The 24,393-nt window shown below is 49.0% G+C and overlaps 1 protein-coding gene across 10 annotated transcripts in view; it reads right to left on the bottom strand.

Annotated features, from left to right (window-relative positions):
- Positions 1-2,629: 2,629 nt before the first annotated feature.
- The window catches only part of PPP6R3 (protein phosphatase 6 regulatory subunit 3), a 2,530,957-nt gene continuing 2,509,193 nt past the window's right edge, over positions 2,630-24,393 (bottom strand). For 6 of the 10 annotated variants that reach the window (XM_069624106.1, XM_069624111.1, XM_069624113.1 and 3 more), the window contains one exon: positions 3,913-4,101. In XM_069624106.1, coding sequence (XP_069480207.1) covers positions 4,050-4,101 — 52 coding nt within the window. In that variant the 3' untranslated portion in view covers positions 3,913-4,049. Of the gene's footprint in view, positions 4,102-24,393 lie in introns of all 10 variants that reach the window. The other 4 variants (XM_069624114.1, XM_069624109.1, XM_069624112.1 and 1 more) reach the window with 1 other exon arrangement.

Genomic DNA, 24,393 nt, shown 5'->3' with positions numbered 1-24,393 from the left:
AATACCAACCAGTGAATTTATATTAATTTCATAAACCGGCGGTATGTTCGGGGCTATTTTAAAAAGTGGCAGCCTCGAACAATGGGAAAATCCCATAGGAATATATTTGCAGTCAAATATAAAAAGTAGTATCCACTGCCACCAGCCAAACTCGGTCGGGGGGGACTGGAAAGTGCCCCCTCGAACAACAGACCCCGGGCAATCGAATTGCCCCGACCAGTATGTCCACAATATGATGGTTTGTACTGGTTCCGTTCACAATTTAAGACTAGTAAAGCCAATGGTGCCTTTACATGCCCTGGGAGACAGTAGTCAGTCCCAGGGTATGGAGTCTATGTTTGGGGGTCGCTACGACACCCCTGGGTTACGGCACGGAGGGTGCTGTGTAACCCACATATCAAAAACACATGAAGCCCTATGGGGTAAAGGACCCCATAGCCCATAAAACACATACAAAGTCAAAGGAACACCTCAAATCATGTCTAAGAGTGGGAGGAAAAGAGTCTCACTCTTAGCAGGAGAAAAAAATAAACCCCAAAAATCCAGCAAAGCTGCTGGGGGACTCACTAGGTTTGGGAAATTAGCCTTTACAGAGAATTCTCCCTAACACTCTCCAGCATGGGTCTGGCATGGATTCACATGCTCATGAATATTCCCCTTGATCAGGCTGGAAATCCTTGGTAACAAAAAAAACATTTTCACTTTAAAACTGTATTTCTTCTATAAACCAATCACTGTCCTCTGGGACATACTGCCCCCATCCAATTACAGTCCTCTCCCTATGCCCCGCCTCTGGCAGCCATCTTCAGATTTGGAAAGCATGTAAAGTGGCAGTATGACCAAGAAGAGCCGCAGAGGGGCCAGAGGGAGGGTTTGCATGTGAATCCATGCCAGACCCATGCTGGAGAAATTAATAGTTATTCACCTGAGTACCGTTCCAGTGGCTATGGCACATGTGCAACAGTCAGCTGTCTCAAAACCAGATTGTAGCATTTGAAGCCCAATTTGGCCATGGCACAAGATAGGATAACTGCCCACAGGGCAAGTCTGCCTGAGGCGAAACCTATGCCTCCAAGCAGCCAATCTCTTGCCCTCCTTGTCCGGGGGAAACGTCTGGAAGGTCGTAGTTTTTAGGATGGCTATCATGGCCTAAACCAAGCTCCCTCTGGGGATCAATGGGTGGAAAGGAACTCTAGATTCAAGGGTGCTTCATTGTAAGGTCTCAGTCCACCCTATGGACTGAGGCTGGCATCTCCCAGGCCTTTAATACCAGGGCCTCCGCGGCTGGATTAGAGGGAAGTAAGGTTTCTCTCAAGTCCCTCATTCAGGATCTTGGTTAATTCAAACCAAACCTTTGGCCTGGTGGGTACCGACAAGCACAGTGTCGGTACCCACCAGGCCATTCCCCATCATCTTCTGGAAGGAAGCATGAAGCTTCCCGAGTTCTCGCAGAATATTTAGATCTAGGGAGGTGTCAAGGCAGCTGGCCTCCTGCAAGTTGGAGGCAAGGTCCATCAGATCCTCTCCTTCGTGATAAAAATTCTGCAGGGAAATCTCTCAACTCTCTAGAGCATTGGGGTTCCAACCCAAATGGGATGGAATCATCCACCTCATACAAGACTGTATACATCTTCAACATGTATTTGCCCATTGTTAGTTGGGGATATAATCCTGAGATGTGTCCAATGGCACCAAGGAGAAGGCAAAGCCACACAGCATTGGTCTGTATCAGGGCCCATATGTGTGCGGGTGTGGTCTCACGAGGGGTCCCTGTCTGCTCCTCCAAGTGTGGTGGGGGTCCCGTGGGTGCCACTGAGGCCCAAAGACGTTGGTTATACTGCCTTGGCAAATAGGTCCATTATCTTTAGCAAAATTGCTCCCATTCCTCCGAGGAGAGGAGAATTGGGTGGGAATCCGTACCCGCAGAGGAGAGGAGAATTGGGTGGGAATCCGTACCCGCAGAGCTGAATCCTCTGAGAAGAGCCTTAATCTGTGGCTACTCTCTGAAGAAGAATTGAACTATTAGGTACTGCTCTCCTCTGGTGCTGCTTCTTGGTCTGGTCTTTCCACGTTATGAATCGGTTGTCTTCTCCCCACTGTTCCACACCCAGTGACTTCAAAAGGAGTCCTTTTGTCATCTCTGTGGCAAAAAGGAAAGTTTCATGGCACGCTCCTGTAGTGCCTTGAGATACATGGACTGGCATGGCCCACAACCCTGCAAACAGTATAAACAGATCCTGTGCAGGACAGAGACAGACATCTGTCTCCCTTAGCACATATAAGGCTTGACACCTTACTGGGATTAGGTATGATACAGGACAAGTTTTGCTATAACAGCAGTGTTCCTCAAGTGCACAGAGGCTTTGTGTAAACTGGCCCAAACGTTACGTCTGGCATGGGGCGCCGAGCAGAGCCTTGCTGTACCCCGCATGGCGAAATTCTTTTTTCAAAGCCAGCTGGAGATTGAATATCATAGAAAAGGAATAGTAAGAGGAAAGAATTCATCAGAAATGCACCCATTTTTCCTAATTTGTATGGAAACACATACTTTTAACTATTCAGTTCTGATTGGTGGAGTATCAATTAGACATTTTAATAGTACATCAAAATGAAGAAAGTCAATCACCACCAAGTTTACATGTTGCTTTTATTTTTGTATGCAATGTAATGTGAGGCACGTTGCTTGGGTCACCTTCTTGAAGAAATTATTGACCAACGGTTTTAGATTATAATTTAGGGTTTTAAATACTGGCAAGGAAAAAACAAGGATGTGACAATGTATGAGGACTTACTAAGCCAAAAATAAAAAATATATTTACATCTAAAAGGATAGAAGAGGGGCATTGCCGAATCCACCATTGTGTGCAATATACAGTATATTGCTACTGCTGCTCTGAGAAATCTGTTGGGTTATTAAACCGACATAGAAATATTTTAAATTACACAGAATTTTCTTCCATAATCAATTTATATACAAAAACCAGTTCAAAATACAAACTGGCTAAAAGCCGACAAATGAAAATAAAAACATTCCGACTGCAGCCCCCTGGAAAAGTAAACATGCACAGGTGCCAACATAATTGTTATCTGTATTTTTAAAGTATGCCACCAACAAGAGGCACATACTTAATTGGCAGCCACATCACTGCCATTTTAATTAACTAACATGTCAAACAAGCTAGCATTTTAGAAACGCATAGATTGCTCTGAAATGTTGTAATGCTTGATGTTCCAAGCAGTTCTTGGAGAAGGGGGTTAAATTGCAGGTAATTCACTCTTGCTTTTTTAATGCAAGTAATTTTTCAGTTCACATTTCATTATTTTTACCTGCAAGTTGGTCTCAAGCAAAATCAGGGTAATAGTTAATAGAATCCTATGCCTTTGCACTGACATCAATTTGTCAAGCAAGCTGTTGCAATAAATACTAAAAATCTCTACCAAAAGACTTACATTTTGATATGGTTAAGAAAATACAGAAAACAAATATCAATTAAAAACCTGCAGCAATTTTTGAACACTGAAAAACCCGCAATTTAAATTGTTTTTTTAAGCTAAAACAACCAAAACAACATTTATCAGGTCTCACATTTGATAATTGCCAACCTGGAAGAAATCTGAAACTGGAGATTTGTAGAAAATGAAAATGTAGGAAAACTGCTAAATACTTTGGCGCACTAATTGTCAAATAGTTATGTTTCAAATATGTTAGATCTGTGTATATTCTTTTTAATATAAAACTATTCTTACAGCCATTTGAACTGTAGAATCCCTATCAATACATGAGCGGAAAAATCTTATTTCACAGGCCACCCATGTTTAAGAAGAACAGTATAAACAAACCCCCAAAACGTTTCTTTCAATGTGCAATTTTGTACACCTCTGAATTGCTGTACAATGTCTTAAAACCTAGTATACAAATGTTGCTGGTCCTGATCCTTTGTAAAATTAGTGCAGCAGTGACCGACTTTGACTTGTTCCAGCTGAAATCTTTGAGTAAACCCCAGACATCAGTTACAGAGTCTTCAGCCAGCAACAGTAGGTATCGTATATCATACAGGGCCATTAACAGACACATCTGCTAATATGATGGGCTGATCGTTTCTAAAAAACATAAAATAAAAATATAAAGATGTAAGGTTATCACAGCAGTAGAACACATAACAAAATAGCATTTGTTGCTTCGGATAATTACTTCTCCAGCACACTAAAAGATAATTTACAAGAAAGAACAAGGTCTGTGTGATTGTTACTCTTTTCAGTATATCTATGCAAAAGGAGAGTCGTACTCAACTGAATACTGCACTTTACCTCCTTTGAAATCTCCAGCCAACATATGTTTATATGCTTTTATACTGAGCCAAATCACCACCTTAGTAGTTTCAGTTGTGCAAAGAAAGTTTCAAGACGAGAAAATAAACCTGGGGAAACAGGAGTGGGAGTTGTGAAACTAAGGATCACAATACACAGAATAACTGCTTAGTTGCCAACTTTTAAACTACTTTCGAGGGAGACCAATCTTCCAAAAGGATTTTGCATAGTGTAACTGAACACAAAGACTGCTCTTTAAAGGAGAAACACGGAAGGTAGAAGCCAACGCATGAAGCTCACAAAGAACAAGTTACTTGCCTCTTGGTATTGTTCCCTCTCATGTATTCGGTCTTCTTCCCACATATTCATCTTAGAAAGATATATTCTTCCAACAGCAGCTTTGTTTGCAAAGTATTTTTTAGCCGCAGGGGGCCACAGAGTTTCTGCTTCAACTCCACTCTGTGCACTTGGATGGATGCAACATCCTAGGTGGACCATGTGCAACCAGCAGTGCACCATTATCTCGGTGCACCCTTTCCCCTAGCACTAAGCAGGTTTGCAGGACAGCCGAAGGTGAATGAGCCATCCATAAGAGGGAATGTCTGAGAAGGTGATGAGGAATCTATGGGAGGAAAGGCTAATCCATCGGACAGCACATTACCAAGATGTAAGCAAGGTATAATTCTAATGGATTCAATCCACCCATAGCCTCGCAATGCCATACAGAATCTTTAGCAGAGTGAGACACCACCATCATACAAGGAAACTCTGGAGCACCACAAGACTAAAGCCCGATAAAGAGTCCAGGCAGGAATGGTTGCCGACCATGCGCAGGGAGTCAGAACTGAAGGGCAGAGGTTGGCCCCAAACTTTCCAGGCACTTCTTTCCCTATCACAACATAGTGCCTGGAATGCATAGGGAAAGCCACCTGGGTAGGGTCTGCTTAGTAACTGTGCTGTCTGCTTGGGCCCCTACGAAACAAACAGAGTTGGTCATCCTTCCCGATACCCCTGCACCAAGAGGCATACCAGCTGAGAGCCCTCTTGGGGTTCAGAGGGTGAAACGCATCCTCAGTCTAAGATGATTGAAGCAGAAGATAGAAGCCAGAAAGGTGAATCTTCTGTGACAAGTGACAGTCCGACAACCTTGGGAAGAACGACAGGCCCCACAGTTAGAATCATCCTCTCCTTGGGAAGGACATTGTAGGGATGTTTAAAAGGCAGAGCCTGGAGCTCACTCACCTGCCTAGCGAAGTGATGACTGACTACCAGGATAATAACCTTAGAGTTGAGCTATGTTTAACACAAATGCAAGGGGTAAAACTGACCCGCTACGTGGAAAGTTAAAATAAGTTTTAAATCCCACACACAAATAGTAAACTGGTATGGTGAAAACTGTCCCTGCCAACATTGTATAACAATAGGGATGGTAAAGAACAAGCCCTGCTCAATGGTCTTTTTAAAGACCAAAAAGCAGTAAGGTAACCCTTCTCAGTGATTATTTGAAGGTTCTCCAGAACCTCAACAAACTCAAAGGTCGGACAGATTAAGGGGTCCAGACCTTTCTCTTAACAGCAAGCTGAAATATGCCACCTACAGGCATAGGCGGACCTCATGGTGGAAAGAAAAATACATAATATTTAAAATCCCACTCCTTGTATTTCAGCCTCTCATCAGTCAAGCATGAAAGTTGATGCTGCAAAGGCTTGGGTGAGCAGGGCCAACCTCGCTAGACAGGGCCAGCAAGACAAATTGACGTGTCCAGAAAATGATAAGTTACTCACCGGAGTGACTAACGTACTCCTAGTCCGTAGCCCCCTTTCCTCCATACTGTATTGGCGTCCCTCGCTAGGGACGGGAAACTGAACACTTTCACCAAAGATAATTGTCTTCCCCTTTAAATCTAGATGCATGCGGGGGGCGCAGCACTGGGAACATGTGCTCCCCTGACTCCATCCACCGGCACCACTCCTCAGTCCCCTTTGAAGCGTCGACAATATTACAATTGCCTAATGACAGCTGGTACGGGGAGGATGGTGGGACATATGAAGGAAAGGGGACTAAGGACTAGGAGTACGTGAATAACTTATAATTACTCCAACGTCCCGTCCTCTTTCCTCCATACTTTATGGACGATTACAACTGAATGCAGCCCTGGGGAGGAGAGTTGCCCCTCTAAGAAAACAAGTTCTTCAAAACTGCCTGGCCAAATGGTGTTTCTGATCTGGTGCTTACAAAAGGCCGATGGGGAAGCCCAAGTAGCCGCTCTGCTGATTGTCTGACATGGGACATGCCTTTGGAAAGCCACAGCCGTGGCCTTGGCTCTGATAGCATGGGCATGCATGTTTGCTGGCAAAGACCTGTGTTGCCTCTCATTCACCTCCTTGATGGCCATCCCCATCCACCTTGCTATTGAAGCCTTGGATTCTTTACAGCCTGGTTTTGATCCATCAAAAGTCATCAACAAGGTATCCGATTTACAGAAGCTCTTCGTAAAATCTTAGAACACGCCTGACATCCGGACAGTGCAAAACCTTCTGAGGCTCATCCTTCGGATCTGCAAAAAATGTTGCAAGTATTATCTCCTCGTTAAGTTGCAAGGATGTCACGACGCTAGGGAGAAATGCAGGATGCGTCGTTCACCATCCATGTCCCAGTGAAATGTGGAATAGGGCTCTGAAGCCATCAGCACCTGAATTTCACTGATCCGGCATGCTGAGGTAAGACCAACCAGTAGGGAAGTCTTTATAATAATCAGCCTGATGTCTGCTGACGCCAAGGGTTTGTGGGCCAGGGCACCTAGCACCACGTGAAGGACCCAGACCGGATGTGGACGCTTGACCGGGGGATATAATCTGGGCAGGCCCCCCAAGTGCCTTTTAACCACTGGATTGGAGGAGCAGACAATGCAGTCTCCAGAGTTCTTGTAGGCCCTTATGGCTGCTAGATACGTACGGCAGGTGTCTACCTGCATACCTGAGTGAGCCATATGCGCAGAGAAGGATAACACATCGTCCAGTGAGCATGTCAGCGGATCTATCCCGTTTGTCTTGGCCCAGTGACAGAACCTCGTCCACTTGCCCTTGTACTGACTACTGGTGGAGTCGATTCTTGACCCCTGGATGATAACAAGGTTGTCCTGGGACAAGTGTAGATGCTTCAGGGTGACCTGTTCAGGAACCACGCTGCCAGGGCTAATTTCTGCGGAGCGGGGTGAACCACTGTGCCCCCCTGCAGGGAGGAGGTGGGCTGGATCCAACAAGCGGTCTACCGGAGGTTGCTCCGACAGTCGGAGGAGTTCCAAGAACCAAGGTCTGGTTAGCCACCATGGCGCTATCGAGATGAGTCAGAGGTTCTGTGACTCCCTGACCTTGCAGATGACCCTGTGAATCAGCGGAGTGGGGTGGGGAGCGTAGGCCGTTCTAGGAAGCAAACTGGTGGAATCTCCTGTTGCTCATGGTGGCAAATAGGTCTACCTGGGGGGATGACCCCCACCTGTCGAAGATCCCCCTCAGGACCTCTTCGTTCAACTGCCACTTGTAGTTGTCGACCCCCAGCAAGCTGAGTCTGTCCGCCTCCAAGTTGGATTCCCCCAGAAGGTGGACTGCTGATAAGTAAATGTTGTTCGACAGTGCCCACTCCCATATGTTGATGGACAGCCTGCAGAGGGGAGGGGGGCCTGGTACCTCCTGCTTGTTGATGTATTTCATGCAAGTGGAGCTGTCTGTCTGGAAGCAGACAGACTTGCTGCTGACAATGGGGAGCAACGCTTTGTGAGCAAGCCAGGTGGCCATCATCTCGAGCCAGTTGATGTGTTCCAGTTGTTCCTGCCATGACCATAGTCCATAGACACTGTGGTTGTCCAGTGTAGTCCCCCTCATCCCTCAAGGGACGAGTCTGTGCTAATGGCGATTTCTGGTAAAGGCTACCTGAACGGCCTGCCTACCAACAGGTTGGTCGCTGCACTCCAACAAACCAGGTCCTGTGGTATGCTGACTAGAGCTGTTCGGGAGCCCGTCTCCTGGTTCCAGGAGGCTGAGAAATGTAGCTGCAGCCTTCTCATTTTGAGTCTTGTCTGCAGCACAGCCAGGAGACAAGCCAACATTATTCTGAGCAGGTGCTGGTACCACCATGCTGAGGTTACTGGTCTTCTGAGACAATGCCTCGTGGCCTTCCTGATGGGAAGACCTTGAATTGGAAATGAAAGCCCATGATTCTCAACCTTATGAAGGAATGACGGGGCTCCCAAATCGGGACGTGCAGGTAAGCATGCTTCAGATCCAGGGAGCACATCCAGTCTCCCCCACACAGTGTCTCCACAACGAGTGCTGTAGTAACTATCTTGAACTTTTGAAGGGGTAGGGAAAGGTTCAAGGAAGAGAGGTCTAGAACAACTCTCAGGCCAGCCTGGTTCTTTTCTGTATGGCGAATATACAGGAATAGCACACATGCCTCGTTGTCAAGCTGGAACCTCCTCCACTGCCTGACTCGCAATGAGCGAGCGGATTTCCCCCAGAAGAGTTGCCGTCCCAATGTGTGGGAGTGGAGGAGAGGAAAGAGGAAATTGCGGTATTGGCAGATGGAAGCCCGTGGAAACTACGAGAGAAGCCATGGGTCTGCGAACCTTGCCCGCCAGGAATGGATGTGAAGGGCAAGCCTGCCCCCACCCAGAGACTTGTGGATCTGGATGGCACCGTCACAGTTTCTTTCTTTCTGAGGCTGGTGCTTGGAAGGGGGGACTGGAAAAACCCCTTGTGAGAAGATTTGTGCTGCTTGCGCCCGTGCTGGCTGCGTGACGTGTCCGGCTGTCTAGAGCGGCGCTCCTGAAGCCACCAAAAGTACAAACTCTGTCAGAGCATTGGTGACTTTGGCTATAGGCCTTGGGCTCAGATTTAGCCAAGATTGTCAAGGACTCAGCTGTTTAGGAGCTATTTTTCTTTTTATCAAGGCCCTCATCCATAGTCGAGGGAAACAAGTCACCCCCATCAAATGGCTTTTCCTCCTTCCCTAGGAGGGCTGAGGCAGATGAAGAAGCCTGTTTAGAGTAAATGGCGGCTGCAGCTATAACAGAGGTATGAGGTTGGGGGTGCACAGATGGTATCAGCGAGTTGCCTTCCGCCTGCCTATTCTTGGCATCAAGGCGTGTATTCGTAGGCTACCTGGAATGAGGCTTTACCCAGCCCCGTTTAGCCAAGGATTCTACATTCTTTTGTAGAGGCAGATAGGAGAAATGCAGGCTCTAGGCTAGAACACTCCTGCGCTGAGCTCAGTTCTGATCGCCTCGTTTTGTTCTGTGCAAGGTCACAGGTGTGAAAAGGTGAACCCAACACCCAGCGTGTAAATCCTGTAGTCACAAGATTCTATGAAAATCACTACCTGCAAGGTAACCAGGAAATCCCACTATTTGTTTTGTAGAGGGATGCCAGTTCTTGTGGACGGGCGATTGGTCCACACTTTCCCCAAGACCCCCGCCTCAGGTTGTTCAATTTCAGGCTGTGGTATTCCTAGGTACTTGTACACACCCACCAGCTTCTTGTGATAAGCCTTAGCTGAGGAGGGAGTATCCTGATCGTCAGCTTCGTCTGTGTCACCTGCCGTGTCCTGCAGGTTGGGAGCTGCTGGTGGCGTGCTGATTGCGGCTAGCTGTGGCATGCTGACTGGCAGTGCCAGAGGCTACGGAGGGGGATGCGCCGGGGTGGAGTCTCCATGACTACGTGCAGCAGTGGTAGCACAGGAACCTGGGCTTGAACCGGAACCTGGACCATGGTCGGGGCTATAGGTGGTATCGGAGGGGGCATGCCCTTGTTGACCCCCCCTCCCCCGAGGATCGTGCCCATCTGAGGTGATTATATGAGGGTTAGTAACTTTCAAAAGAACCTATCTTCGCATGCAGGTGAAGGGCTTGGCTGCGTGGGAACAGGACCTTGTGCCTGCTGTGGTCTTGCGGCCCCTTCTCGCCCTATGCCGGGGTCTGTGTACTGCCCCTGTGCGGAAGTGGTTGAGTATGATGTGGACCAGGTAACTGGGGTTGTCCAGTCCCATCTCGGCGTATGTTCCCATGCCTGCGCGCCGATGTGGGGAGGCTCTGTAATCGCTGCCATTTTGTCTGGTTGGGTGGCCATTTTGTCATGCCCAGCGCCACTTGCCTGCTGCGTGGTGCCTGATGAGCTGGGCCTAATCTCTGCCTTCACGCTTAAGAGCGAAGGCTCGGACCTTCCCTGGAACTCAGAAAGAGATCTGGGAGGTGGAGTATCCTCGGCCATGATACCGGTAGTGCTAATGCTGCATATAGGTGCCCCCTCGGGAGCAAGCCTGGTGTTACTGCAGAGCCCCTCCGGGTGTTCCCCGGTCTATAGCCTTGCACGTCCTCAACGGTGAGACCGGGAGGATCCTGGGACCCCTCTGCCTGTTGGCCAGTAGCTCTCAGTGCCTCGGTCCCCTTGCTGGTCTTAGGGCCTGGAAGGCATCTCCAGCTTGGACGCTAACCGGGGAAGGAGTCACACTTGCAGGGTGCAGAGGAGAACGGGGCGCCTACCTTAGCCCCCATCTTCCTCCTCACATATGCCTTGATGTCTTCTGGTGGTGATATTTCGAACAGCTCACTCCACCTGACTAAATGGTTCTTCAATGAGAGCGGGGTCAGTGCGTTGCACGCAGAAAAGCCGTCCCAGCCGTGGTCTGGGCCAAGGCCAGAGGCAGAGCGCATGAGGCTCCGATGTGGGGAAGGAACCTGAAACCCGCCATCGTAGACATGCGCCGGCCGGGGAGCAGCATGGCACCAGAGGACAGTATTACTCTGATATTGCTATGTAGAAGAGGGGAAAGAAAACATCCCGGGGATGAGCGCGTAGAATTACAAGGCCGGAGGCCTAACCCAGGAGGGCTTGTAAAAGCGGTCCGCTGCCGTCGATGCAGATGAGAGGACTGGGGAGTGAAGAGTCAGGGGAGCACATGCTCCAGGGCCGCGCCCCTTCACAGATCTAGATTTAAAGAGGAACATTTTTTCTAGTGAAAAAGGTTCTGTTTCCCAGCCATACCAAGGGGCGCCCTTACAATATGGAGGAAAGGGGACGGGACGTAGGAGTATTCTATGTTACTCACCGTAGTGACTAGCGCACTCTTAGCCCACAGTCCCCTTTCCTCCCTACAGTATGGGCACCCCTTGCTAGGGATGGGAAACCTTTTTCAGCAGAAAAAATTGTCTTCCCCTTTAAATTTAGATGCATGCGGGGGTGCCAGGAGCATGCGCTCTCTTGACTCTGCCCACTGGCGCCACTCCTCAGACCTGTTTGACGGGTCGGCCCTATTACAATTGTCTAATGACACAGGTTCTTTTAAGGGGGAGGATGGTGGGAGGTAAGGAGGAAAGGGGACTAGGAGTATGTTAGTCACTACGTTCAGTAACAATTACTCCTCTGTCCTGTCCCCTTTCCACCACACTGTAGGGGCGATTACAACTGAATGAAGCCCTGGGGAGGAGAGTTGCCCCCCCTAGGAAAACAAGTTTTTTTAAAACTGCCTGGTCAAATGCTGCATCTGATCTGGCACTGGCATCCAAGCAATAGTGCTTGCAAAAGGTTGATGGAGAAGCCCAGGTAACCGCCTTGCTAATCGTTTGCCATGGAAATTGTCTTTGGAAGGCCACAGCAGTGGCCTTAGCTCTGACCTCGTGGGCGTGCACGGTTGCTGGCAAAGAAATGTGCTGACCCTTGTACGCTTCCTTGATGGCAATAACCATCCACCTAGCTATTGATGCCTTGGATGCTTACCCGCCTGGCTTTGACCCACCGAATCTGACAAACGTGGCATCCGAGTTGTGGAAGCTCTAGATTCTGTCGAAGTCAAATCTTAGAGCATGTCTGACATCCAGACAGTGCAACACCTTCTGTGCCGCGCCCTTTGGATTTGGAAAGCATGTTGGATGCACTATGTCCTCATTGAGGTGAAACAATGACACAACCTTAGGGAGAAATGAAGGGTGTGTCCTTAGCACCACCATGTCCCGGTGAAACCTGGTAAATGGTTCTGATGCCACCAATGCCTGTATCTCATTGATCCTGCATGCTGAAATAAGACGATCCAGGAGAGCAGTCTTCATCTTAACCAGCCTGATATCCACTGATGCTATGGTCTCAAAAGGCTTGTGGGCCATGGCGTTTAGCACAACATTGAGGTCCCAAAGCTGGTGTGGTCACTTGACTGGGGCATATAATCTGGTCAAGCCCTCCAAATGCTTCTTGACCACCGGATTGGAGGAGGAGAAGAGCTTATCTTCGAAATGTTTGTAAGCCCCTATGGCCACCAGATAAGTACGACAGGTGTCGGTCTACCTGTACCCCGGAATGAGCCAGATTGCGCAGAGAAAGACAACACCTTGTCTAATGTGCATGCCAGAGGATCCATCTTGTTTGCCTTGGCCCAGTGACAGCACCTGGTCCATTTGCTTCTGTACTGACTCATTGTGGAGTTGCTTCTTGCCCCCTGAATGATAGCCAAGTTGTCCCTTGACAAGTGCAGATGTTTCAGGGTGCCCTGTTCAGGAACCACGCTGCTAGGGCTAACTCGTGCGGAGCAGTCTGAACCACAGTATCTCCCTGCTGGGATAGTAGGGGGGCTGGTCCCAACGGAAGGGGGACCAGCGGTTGATCGACAGTCAGAGGAGTTCTGAGAACCAAGGTCTGGCTGGCCACCTCCACAGCGCCATCAAGATGAGCCGAAGCATCCGTGACTCCCTGTCCTTGCAGATGACACTACCAATCAACGGAGTGGGGGTGAAAAGCATATGCCCACAGGTCATTCCACTGAATCTGTACCACATCCCCTAGGGAACCTCTGCCTTGTCCCATCCAGGACGCAAACTGGTGGCATCTCCTGTTCGGGGTGGCAAATAGGTCTACCTGAGGGTGGCCCCACCTGATGAAGATCTCCCTCAGGACAACCTCATTCAACTGCCACTCATAGTTGTCGATGCCCAGCCTGCGAATCTGTCCGCCTCTAGGTTGGGTTCCACCGGGAGGTCGACTGTGGATAAGTAAATGTTGTTCGACAGTGACCACTCCCATATGTCGATGGACAGCTTGCAGAGCGGAGGAGACCTGGTACCTCCGTGTTTGTTGATGTAATACATGCATGTGGAGCTGTCTGTCAGAATGCAAACAGACTTGTTGCTGACAATGGGTAGCAACAGTTTGCGTGCTAGCTAGATGGCCATCATCTCACGCCAATTGATGTGTTCCAGTTGTTCCTTCCTCAACCATACTCAGTGGAAACTGTGGTTTGTCCAGGGTAGCCCCATTCATCTAGGGACGAGTCTGTGGTAATGGGGATCTTTGGTAGCGGCTGCCTGAACGGCCTGCCCACTAACAGGTTGGCCTCAGTACTCCACCAAAAAAGGTCCTGGTGAAAGTGCTGTGGTATTCTCACTAGAGCCACTTGGGAGCCCATTTCCTGATTTCAAGAGGCTGACAAATGTAGCTGCAGCCTCATCATTTTGAGCCTTGTGTGTGGCACCGCCAGGAGACATGCCGCCATGATCCCCAGCCATGCCAAGGTTACTGGTCTGCTGAGAAATTGCCCTGTGGCCTTCTTGATTGCCATGATCTTGTCCTCTGAGGTGAAGATCTACTCCACCCTCGTATCCCAATTTAGCCCCAGGAATGTAAAGGACTGAGTGGGCAGTGACTGGGACTTCTTGAGGGTGATGGAGAACCCCATATCGTATAGCATGTGCATAAGTGTGGCAGCTGTGCGCTGGACTCCCTCGGGCGACTCAGCTCGTATGAGCCAGTCGTCGCATGGATAAATGTGGTGGCCTTCCGCTCTGAGCAGGGCTGCCACTGCGTTCATTAACCTTGCAAAGATTCTCAGGGCCAAATTGAGGCCAAATGGGAGGACCTTCTATTGGAAATAAAAGCCCATGATTCTGAAACATCGGAAGGAACGATGGGGCTCCCAAATCGGGATGTGCAGCTAAGCATCCTTTAGATCCAGGGAGCACATCCAGTCTCCCCCATACAGTGTCTCTGCTATTAGTGCTGGCGTAACCATCTTTAACTTCTGTAGGGGAAGGGAAAGGTTCAAAGTTGAAAGGTCCAGAACAACTCTCAGGCCAGCCTGGCTCTTATTCTGTATAGCAAAGATGCGGGAGTAGAAACCCATGCCTCACTGTGAGGTAGGGACCTCCTCCACTGCCTGGCTCGCTAAGAGCGAGCAGATCCCTACCAGAAGAGTTGCTATCCCAATCTGGGGGGGGGGGGGCGAACTGGAGGAGGAGGTTATCGTAGGGCGGAAGCGAGAGGAAACCACTAAGTGTATCCATGGGTCCGCCAACCTTGCCCGCCAGGACTGAAAATGGAGGGCAAGCCTGCCCCCACCAGAGAACTGAGAGTCTGGATGGCACGGTCACTGTTTCTTCCCTTCTAAGGCTGGTGCCTGGGAAGGGGACTTGAAGCCTTTATGCGATGATTTGTGCTGTTTCCGTTGGTACTCGCTGGGCAACCGGTCAGGCTGCCTCGAACAGCGCTCCTGGAAGCCACGGAAACCACCAAAGGTACGACCTCTGTCACAGCGTGGGTGAATCTGGCTAATGCTCTTAGACACAGGCTTAGTTAAGAATGCCAGGGACTTAGCTGTTTGGGAGAGGTTTATTTTCTTGTCAAGCTCATCGTCGGTAGACAAATGGAACAAGTACCCTCCCTCGAATGGCAGGTCGAGTATGCGTTCTTGCACATTAGAGTTAAACGTTGTTGCACTAAGCCATGTGGTTCTTCTCATATCAGTGGCAACACATATAGCCCTACCAGCTGTGTCTATATCTGCCTTGAATCTCGCCAGTGTGCTGGAAGCTCGGATAGGAATTCCGCTATCTCCCTCCATAGTTTTTGGTTCATGGCAGCTAGCATGGCGTCAGCATTAGCCTTCCGCAGGTTGAGTGGAGAGTAGCGTTGGAATAAATATTCTTCCCATAGGCCTCTAGGAGCTTCTCTTCCTTGCCTAACAGGGCTGAACGTGGGTGAAGACGTGGAGGCATGAGCTTAGAATACATTGAAGCGGCCGCAATAACCGAGGAGTGATGCTGCGGGTGCACCGATAGAATGAGGGAGCCCCCCTACGCCTGTCGATATTTGCCATCCAGGCGCTTGTTGGTAGGTTGCGTAGAGTGGGGCTTTATCCAGCCCTTCTTTTCCAGGGACATGATCTAGTTTTGCAACAGGATACCAGTTTTGGTGGTTGTCTGGATTGTAAGCACCTCAGCCAAGACCCCCGCCTCTGGTTGCTATACCTACGGTTGTCGGATCCCTAGGTACTCCGCCACTCCCACAAGCCTCTCATGGAAGGCTCTAGCCAAGGAAGTGGGGTCCTGATCCTCCTCATTGTCTGTGTCCCCTGCTGTGTCCTGTGGGTCCGGGCCTGCTGGTGTAGTGCTACAGGCAGCTGCAGCATGCTGATGGGTTGTGTCAGGAGGATGCCCCCGCAGCAGTAGTTGGCGCCTAGGGTAGCATGTGAACCTGGGCCTGCACTGGTACCCGTGTAGGAAACACGACCGGAGGATGCATGGGGGCTGCAGGGAGCATGTCTTGGATAATCCCTATGGGAATAGTGCCCATCTGAGGCGACCGCATGAGAGAGGAATTTCTCAAAGAACCTGTCCTTGCATGCTGGTGAAATGCGTTCCTGTGTGGGACCTTGGGCCTGTACCTGCTGCAGTGCCCTCCTGGTGCATTGCCTCAGGTAGCGCTGGGGTCTGTGCATCACCCCTGCGTGGATATAGTTGGGTACGAGGTGCACCAGGTCACTGGCGGTCCTGGCGCATTGCCTCAGGTAGCGCTGGGGTCTGTGTATCACCCCTGCGTGGATGTAGTTGGGTACGAGGTGAACCAGGTGACTGGCGGTGACCAATCCCACCTTGGCGCGTGCTCCGATCCCTGCAAACTGGAGTGATGAGGCTCAGGATGTACCGTCATTTTGTCTGGCTGAGAGGACATTTTATCTGGTACTGCGCCAAATGCTTGCTGCGTGACTAATGTTGTACTGGGACCAGTGTCCACCTGCTTGCTTGACTGCGAAGGCTCGGACTTTCCCTGCACCTCAGAGCCTGGGAGGCAGAGTGCCCTCGGCCATGTCGCTGGTAGTGCGTGTGGTACTGCATTTAGGAGCCCCCTCGGGTCTGTGCCCAGTATCAGAGCTAAGCCCCTCAGGGAGATCCCCAGTACCAGAGCCCTGCGGCCCCTCAGTGGCAGGACTGAGAGGATCCTTGGACCCCCTCAGCCTGCGGTCAGTAGCTCTTGGAGCCTCAGTCCCTTTGCTGATGGTAGTACGGTCTGGAAGGCCCCTCCCGCTTGTATGCTTTCCAGGGAAGGAGTCGCCCTTGCGGGGTGCAAAGAAGAATAGGGCACATACCTTTGGCCTGGTCTTCAGTCTGACGTACTCCTTGATGTGCTTTGGGATGATCTTGAGAACAGCTCCCTTCACTTGGCAAAGCAGTTCTTCAGCGAGCACGGGGTGAGCGCGTCGCACGCCAAGCAGCCGTCTCAGCCGTGGTCCTCGCTAAGGCACTGGAGGCAAAGCATGTGGGGATCCGATGTGGGGAAGGAGCCCTCGCATGCCGGACACCTGCTGAATACTGCCACCATCGACATGCGCCAGGGAGGAGTGTGGCACCGGAGGACAGAGTACTCATGAGACTGAATGAAATTAGCTAGATGGAAAAAAAGGGAAATAATTATCCATGGGGAAGATGCAGCATATAATTACGGGTAAGAAATAGACCATCAACCACAGCCTGAGGTGAAACAGGCCTGCTCCAGTCGACTTGGAAAAGAAGACTGGGGAGTGGCAGCTGTGTGCGGAGTCAAGGGAGTGCATGCTCACGGGGCCGCACCCCCGCGCGCTTCTCAATTTAAAGGGGAAGACAGTGTTTTCTGGTGAAAAAGGTTCAATTTCCCGTCCCTAGCGAGGGATGCCCATACAATAAGGTGGAAAGGGGACAGGTCATAGGAGTAGTTCTGGGTACCATTCCTGTGCTCAGTTAGAGATGATCAACATTATGGTGGACCCAAACTTCTTTAGAAAGGCATGAATAGATCGAAGTGTTTGAAGCGATACATATCAAAGCACCCCCCAAAGGAACTTCCTGTAGATAATGGAGGTGGAGCGGCCTACTTAAGGTGTCCCCCAGAACTCCCTGGCAGGCCTACAATTTTCAGAGACTGAATTCTGCTTGCCAAAGGCACCCGCAATCATGGTCCAAACCCAGTCAAGATGGTGTGCCGAAAGACGACGTTCTGCAGAGCCCAGAATCACAGTTGCATTACTTCCCTGAGCAAAGGGAGAGAGCCCATACCACCTCTCTTGTTGAGGTAGTTGCCAGCCTTATACGTTTTAGATGTCATCCTGGGATCTAATGATGGGTGTTCCTGTCTGCTTGTGCAGCTGGATACCTCTACAGCATTTGAGGCAGTGGACCATGGGGTGCTCCTGATCATTCTATCTGGCTGCAAGAGCTTGCGGTGCAGGGGGAGGCAAGTTTTGAGTTGGTTTCAAACCTTTCTAGTCAACAGATCCCAGGAAGTCCATATGCCCTAAGGAGTTCCCCGGGGGCAATACTGATAGACTTTTTGTTTAACCTGTACATGGAGCAGTTGGGAGGTCCGGTATGAGAGCATGGGCTAGGCATCAACCAATATGCTGATACCCAGCCGGTTCGCAAAATCTCTTCTCTTTTGAGTGAAGTCTCTCTCAAGAATCAAATCATGAATGTCCGCTGCTAAATTGATGTTTAACTAAACCAAACCTGAATTTCTTCTATAATCTAATGGCACCTCCGCCTACTTGATTCTTGGCTGGTTGTCAACCCTTGATGCCAATAGCATTTATCCCGCTCCGATTTCTTCAGCTCATTTCTTTGTTTTTTGGCTCTACAGCCCAGAACAAAAACCAAGTTTAATAATGTTCAAATGTTATTGGCATGACACATTAAACCTTTTGTTTCGTTTGAGCCTTTTTGCTCTGTGGTACAATCCCTTGTACTCTTCTAGTGGCACACATTGATGTATGTAATGCCATATTTTTAGTCCTCCCCAATCTCGGCCAAAGTGGAAAAAGATACAGTGGTGTGTTCAGGCATTGCACTAGATGCGCTTGCCTGTAGGCACACGCCCATGAACACCAATGCTGCACTTAAGGTATCCATTGGGTTCTCGGTTAGGTGGAGGGACAATCAGAAGAAGGTTCAAAATGTTAGGCACACCTGCCATATTGGGATCTCACTTCTCAATACAAGATCCCTAAATAAGCATGCATTGAATGTTGGGAAATACAAAGTGGACCAGCAGATTGACATAATGTGCCTAACAGAAACCTGTTTGTGGGATTCCAGTGGCCCCAATATACATCTAGCTACCCCACCAGGCTACACATTTGTTGGCCAGAATAGAGATGATGGGAAGGGTGGGGGAGTAGCTATTGTGGTTCGTGAGGGGTTAACCTTTTTCCCAGTACTCACTAGCTGTAAAAATTGTGAAATGATCCTACTTAAACTTACCCCACCCCGAACAACTGCATGAATATTATCCTGTCTATCGTCCCCCAATGATATGCCCCTTTTTGTTGTTGATCTTTCAGAAATCTTGTGATCTCTTAACAAACCTAACAATGCCACTCTTGTCCTGGGAGACTTTAACAGATGGCACAGTAACCCCCCTCCTCCCCCAAAGATACAAAGGCTACTTGCCTGGTACAACGACTTGGGACAGTGGGATATGAAGTTCATAGCAAAGACCCCACGCACAAATTAGGTAATACACTGGATTGGGTTGTCAGCAAAAACATAGTCCTAAGTCCCTTGGAAATTGGACCATGTATCTGGTTCGATCACTTCTTTGTCTCTTAACTTGATTATCCCCTCTTAGGTAGGAAACAAAAAAAATACACTGAAAAAAGTCAGTAGAAATTACAATCGAAACAGACAAGACCACCTAGTGGACTGCCTTACCAGCCTTATGGAGTCTACTTCGGATGTGGATTCTCCCAATCTACTGGTACAAGAATATGATAGAGCAATAACAGATCTATTGGATCAGGTGGCGCCCCCATCACTGTTAAAACCTGTAGAGAAAAAAGTAATAACCAAAAATGGTATACAGTAGCTCCGACTAACCGGAAGAAAGAAACGTAAGGCCGAAAGAGCCTGGAAGAAAAACCAAACAGACTAATAAGGACATCCTTGGAGAAATGATATCACGCAGAGTCTGCGCTAGCCAAAAACAATTACGTTACGACTGCAAAATCGCTAGCTCTAGGACCAACTCAAAGAAACTTGTTGAGATTCCCCGAGATCTGCAAAAACTGAAAGTCATGACTCACTCTTTCACACCATCTGATACAGACTACAAGGATATTCAGCAGGCTTTTTCTGACGAGCTAGCTAAAGCCCATGTTAATATCACCAGAAACGAGGATCGCATCAAGCAGGAGATATGCCCTAAGACTACAGAGGAACCTCGGACTACAGATTATGATGAAGTGAGGTAACCTAAATTCCTATTCAGGAAGGAGATTTGATAAAAACTTTTAAATCTATGAGACCATCCACATGTGCTGGAGAGACCTTTCCCGCCAAAGTTAGCCTTGCGAACAAAGAGCTCATCAACCCTTTTTTGGTCCGCCTTAGTAACGCGTACTTTAGAGACAGTAAGGTTACTGATTCTCTTAAGAAGGTAGCTGGGACCCAGACATATTTAAAAAAAACAGGGCTGTACCCCAGAGACTACTCCAACCTGAGACCTATTTCCAATGAGCCTTTTATATTGCATACCATCGATAAAGTGGCAATAGCACAACTTCAGGTACATTAAGAAGGTTTTGAGGCCCTATAGCCCAAGGAATCCGGCTTTAGTGTCCACCATGGCACAGAAAGTGCTTTGGTGGACCTGCAGACAGAAATGCTCCTTCCCATGGATAAAAGTAAGGCAAGGCTGCTGATGCTATTAGATCTTTCAGTAGCCTTTGACATGCTAGACAATGTGATGCTCATTAACAGACTGAAGAACATTGGTGGTTGCTCGGGTGAAGCTGCTGCCACGATAGAATTTCTTTGGGGGAAAATAAGATGGTCAGAATTATATGGGGTAATGCTGACCCGCCCACTGAAATACTGAAATGCTGTGTACCTCAGTGTGCCTGCCTCTCGCCGTCTCTGTTTAATATTTTTTTGCCAACCCCTATGTGTCCTACTGGAAGAATTAGGAGTGGGTTTCACAAATTACGCTGACGACACACAGCTGGTGGTGGTTGAGCTGTGTGGAGTGAACGAGAAAGACTCAGAGAAGATGTCTCTGATTTATAATTCGATCTAGAACTGGATGGCAGACAATGGAATGTGCCTGAATGCAGCTAAGACTAAGTTGCTTGTTTTTGGCTCCCCTCAGGCCCGAGGGAAACTTGGGGACCTCTACACTGGGTTTACCATCGACAAACATTCTATCTCCATAGTCGCCCAAGTGAAGATGTTGGGCGTTGTCTTTGAAGCATCACTAAGTTCAGACACTCATACATAGAATGTAGTTAACAAAACTCAGTACCACCTCAGACTTCTGCCATTAATTAAACCCTATGTCTCTGAAGCTAACTGTACCACCTTGGTGAGATCCTTGATTATGCCAAGGATGGGCTATTGTAGTGGACTGCATATTGGCGCTAGTAAGGGAGCCTTAGGACGCTTGCAGGCGTTACAAAATGATGCTGTACGCATCGTTAAAAATTTGCAAACATGAGCCTGTCGGTGCACAGAAAAAACCTACACCAGCTTGCAGTAGAAGCTAGGACTTGTTTTAAAGCTCTCACTATTGTTCACAAATGTCACTATGGACTAGTCCCAGCCTACCGAAAAGTCTGCATGAAAGTTCATATTCCCGGGAGAGCTACTAGATCAAGCAAGGGCATATGTATGGTATGATATGGCATTTGTAACGCGCCTATACACAAGTGTTTCAAAAAAGCGATGAGGCAAGGAAGGGGGAACAGAGACAACGATCTTACTAGGCCAAGTGACATTGAGATTGCGCAAGTGCAGGGGAGGGACCATTGGGGAGGGGAAAAGTGCCAGGGGAAAGGGGAGGGGGCAGTGCTGTACATGGGATGAAAACAATAAGACGTGCGGCCAGCAGGTGGCAGGTGCAAGGGTAAGTGCAGACCGCAGGTGTCCAAAAGTGCAGGTAGCAGGACTGAAGAGTTACAGGTAAGAGACCCAAGAGCAAGGGTTGCCGGGAGTCAGTGTGGATGTGCAACTGGACGGGCAGGGACCTGGGCTCGAAATCAAAGGATAGCCAGGCGACCAGTGCAGTATCAGACAGGAAATCAGCCGGGAGAGGAAGAGAGAAGCAAAGAGGAAGGTCTTGATGCGCTTCCGGAACCGGAGATGGTTCTCCTCAAGTTTAAGAGAGGTAGGGAGGCTGTTCCAGAGGGAGGACCCAGCCGAAGAAAGATCTACCACCAATTCGTTGCTTGGAGAAGCGACTGACCCTAAGGGAGTTGGAGGAAGTGGAGGAGGGAAGAGCTTGAGTAGGAAGGTATTTACGAAGAGAGAGTTGGATGTATTGAGGACCCAGGCCCCAGAAGGCCTTGTGGACAATGCAGAGGTTCTTGAACGTAATACTTGCAGCCACTGGGAGCCAATGCAGAGATTTCAGTGATGGAGAGATACGATCCCTGGGCTGGAGGACAAGGCAACGTCTTTCAGTCCTGTTCTGGATGAGTTGCGGAGAGTGAAGCAGGCAGATTTAGAAAGAGGCTGTTGCAGTAGTCCAGCCTAGAAAGAACCAGAGCTCTAGAGACAGCTTCTGGTGGAAAGAGAGGAAAGGAAGAATACCTTTGAGGAGGTGCAGCTGGTAGTTTGACTTCTTAGTGACGTCAGAGATGTGAGGAGAAAAGGAGAGTGTGGAGTCAAAGATGACCCCGAGGTTCTTAGTCTCACAGGTGGGAGCACGAAGCGGGCCAAAGGAGGCCAGCCAGAGAGTGACAGGAAAGGAGGGTGCAGGTGTGCCGATGAGGAGAATCTCAGTCTTACTGGCATTAAGGCAGAGATTGTTGCCGGCACACCACTCCTGGATAGCAGACAGACAGTCAGAGATGAGAGAAGGAGAAGAGGTGGCAGAGGAGAGCCTGAAAACGAGATGAGTGTCATCCGCATAGCACTGTAAATTGGAGCAGAGAGATGACATGCAGTGGGTCGAGAGGTGCCAGGTATTGTTTGAACAGCCACAGAGAGATGATAAACCCCTGGGGAACACCACAGTTGGAGAGTGAGATAGAGGAAACCAAGGACCCAAGTTCGACCGTGGAGGGTCGATCAGAGGCACGAGGTCAGCCAGGCCATGATTGGTGATACATAGGTTATCAAGTAGACAATTGAGCAGGATGGCATGGTTGACCGTGTAAAAGACAGAAGTGAGATAGAGTAAGATGAGGACAGAGGGGAGATTAGAATCAAGGTTATAGAGCAGGTCTTCCCGGATGTTCAGGCGAGCAGTTTCCATGTTTCTGGCTGCTCTGAAGCCAGACTGATGGTCATGGAGACAACCAACAGATTCAGTGTAAAGATTAAGCTGGGAGATTGCCAGCTTTTCCAGGAGCTTGCCCAGGAAAGGAGTAATGGAGATCAGGCGATAGCCGGGCAGGAGGGGTCGGCTGAGGTTTTCTTGAGAAGAGGGGACACGAGTGCTTCAGGGGCAAAGGAGTGGTTGCAGAAGGCAGCCAGGGCAGGAGCGAGAGGGTCCCAGGAGCAACCAAACTAGAGGATATGGGAGATCTTTCCTGGTTCAGGCCACTCAAGCCTGGAATAATCTGCCCAAAGATATATACGCGCAGAAGTGAACCTTTTGAGTTTTAGGTTGAAATTGAAAACAAACCTATTTGAATAATCAAGCCCCTTGTGACACAGACCCTTTCCTCTTCTGTCTTCTCCTGGGCTCCGATGTCTGCGGGCTCCGGCACATTATAAACAGATAAATAAATACAAATTATCTTCGACAAAGCTTGGTTTGCGCAGTTGAGCTTACCTCATGGCGGAATCCACAAGGAAAAGCCTGTTCAAGGTCTGCGACCGAAGTGGACTGAAGAATGTCTGCGTGAATGATCACCACGACGACTGCCCCTACTGCCTTCATCCACAGCATGTCATCAAGAACTGCGAAATCTGGCAGTCGTTCAACAAGACGCTGAGGAATCGTCACTGGCGTCTCGTTGCATGGCTCAAGTACGCCGACCGGGCCTCAGACTCGGCTTCAGTACGGAGTCATGCATCGTTAGGGCAGGGCCACATGGCCCAGCAAACCACCTCTAGTAAGAGGCATAGGTTGCAAGAAACCCAGGTCACCAGCAAGAGGAGGCATAAAGATGCCCCAGAGACAAGCCAAGATCCTCGCACAAGGACCGGTCTCCACCAAAGGTCAGTGCCCAAGGGCAGTCGACACAGGAAGATAGCCAAGGCCTTTTCCATCGTCCCAGGGAGGCAACGTCTTCCAAGTCCACGTTGATGCCTGTTGGCCACTGTTTGCCTGCTATGACGAAAACAGGCTTGTCGTTGAAATCGGCAAAAAAGCCATAATCGTCGACGACCAAGTCTCACTCCAGGTCGTCTACCCCAAGGCCGTCGACACCGTCTGATGGTTGTTAGGCAGAATCCTGTGCAGTGCCCTTAGGGACCACCACACACAATTAAGACTACAGGTGGCAATACAAGTTTTACCTTTGGTACAAGCCTGTACTATTATGTCAGAGTGGTAGCAGTGGCGGAGCAGCCAGGCTTATCTCAAGAGTATATGAGCAGTAGCAGAGATTACACAAAGGGACCACAATTACTGTGACTCAAGCAAACACTGACTCAAGGTTTCAGGTAGAAAAATATAAGTACATTTATTTTTAAACCATATGTTATAAACGCAACACTTCTATTAAACTTAAACAAAAACCACACGTCAAATATACCACAACTAACCAAATCACTTTGTACAGTATGTCTCAAGGCAAGTACCCTGTGTTTGAATGAACCGTTGTTAGGAACAAAACACGTTACCGCGAACACGATTG

Source organism: Ambystoma mexicanum, chromosome 11, assembly GCF_040938575.1.
Source record: "Ambystoma mexicanum isolate Mex_15411 chromosome 11, UKY_AmexF1_1, whole genome shotgun sequence".
NCBI lineage: Eukaryota > Metazoa > Chordata > Amphibia > Caudata > Ambystomatidae > Ambystoma > Ambystoma mexicanum.
This window is presented reverse-complemented; position numbering and strand designations above follow the sequence as displayed.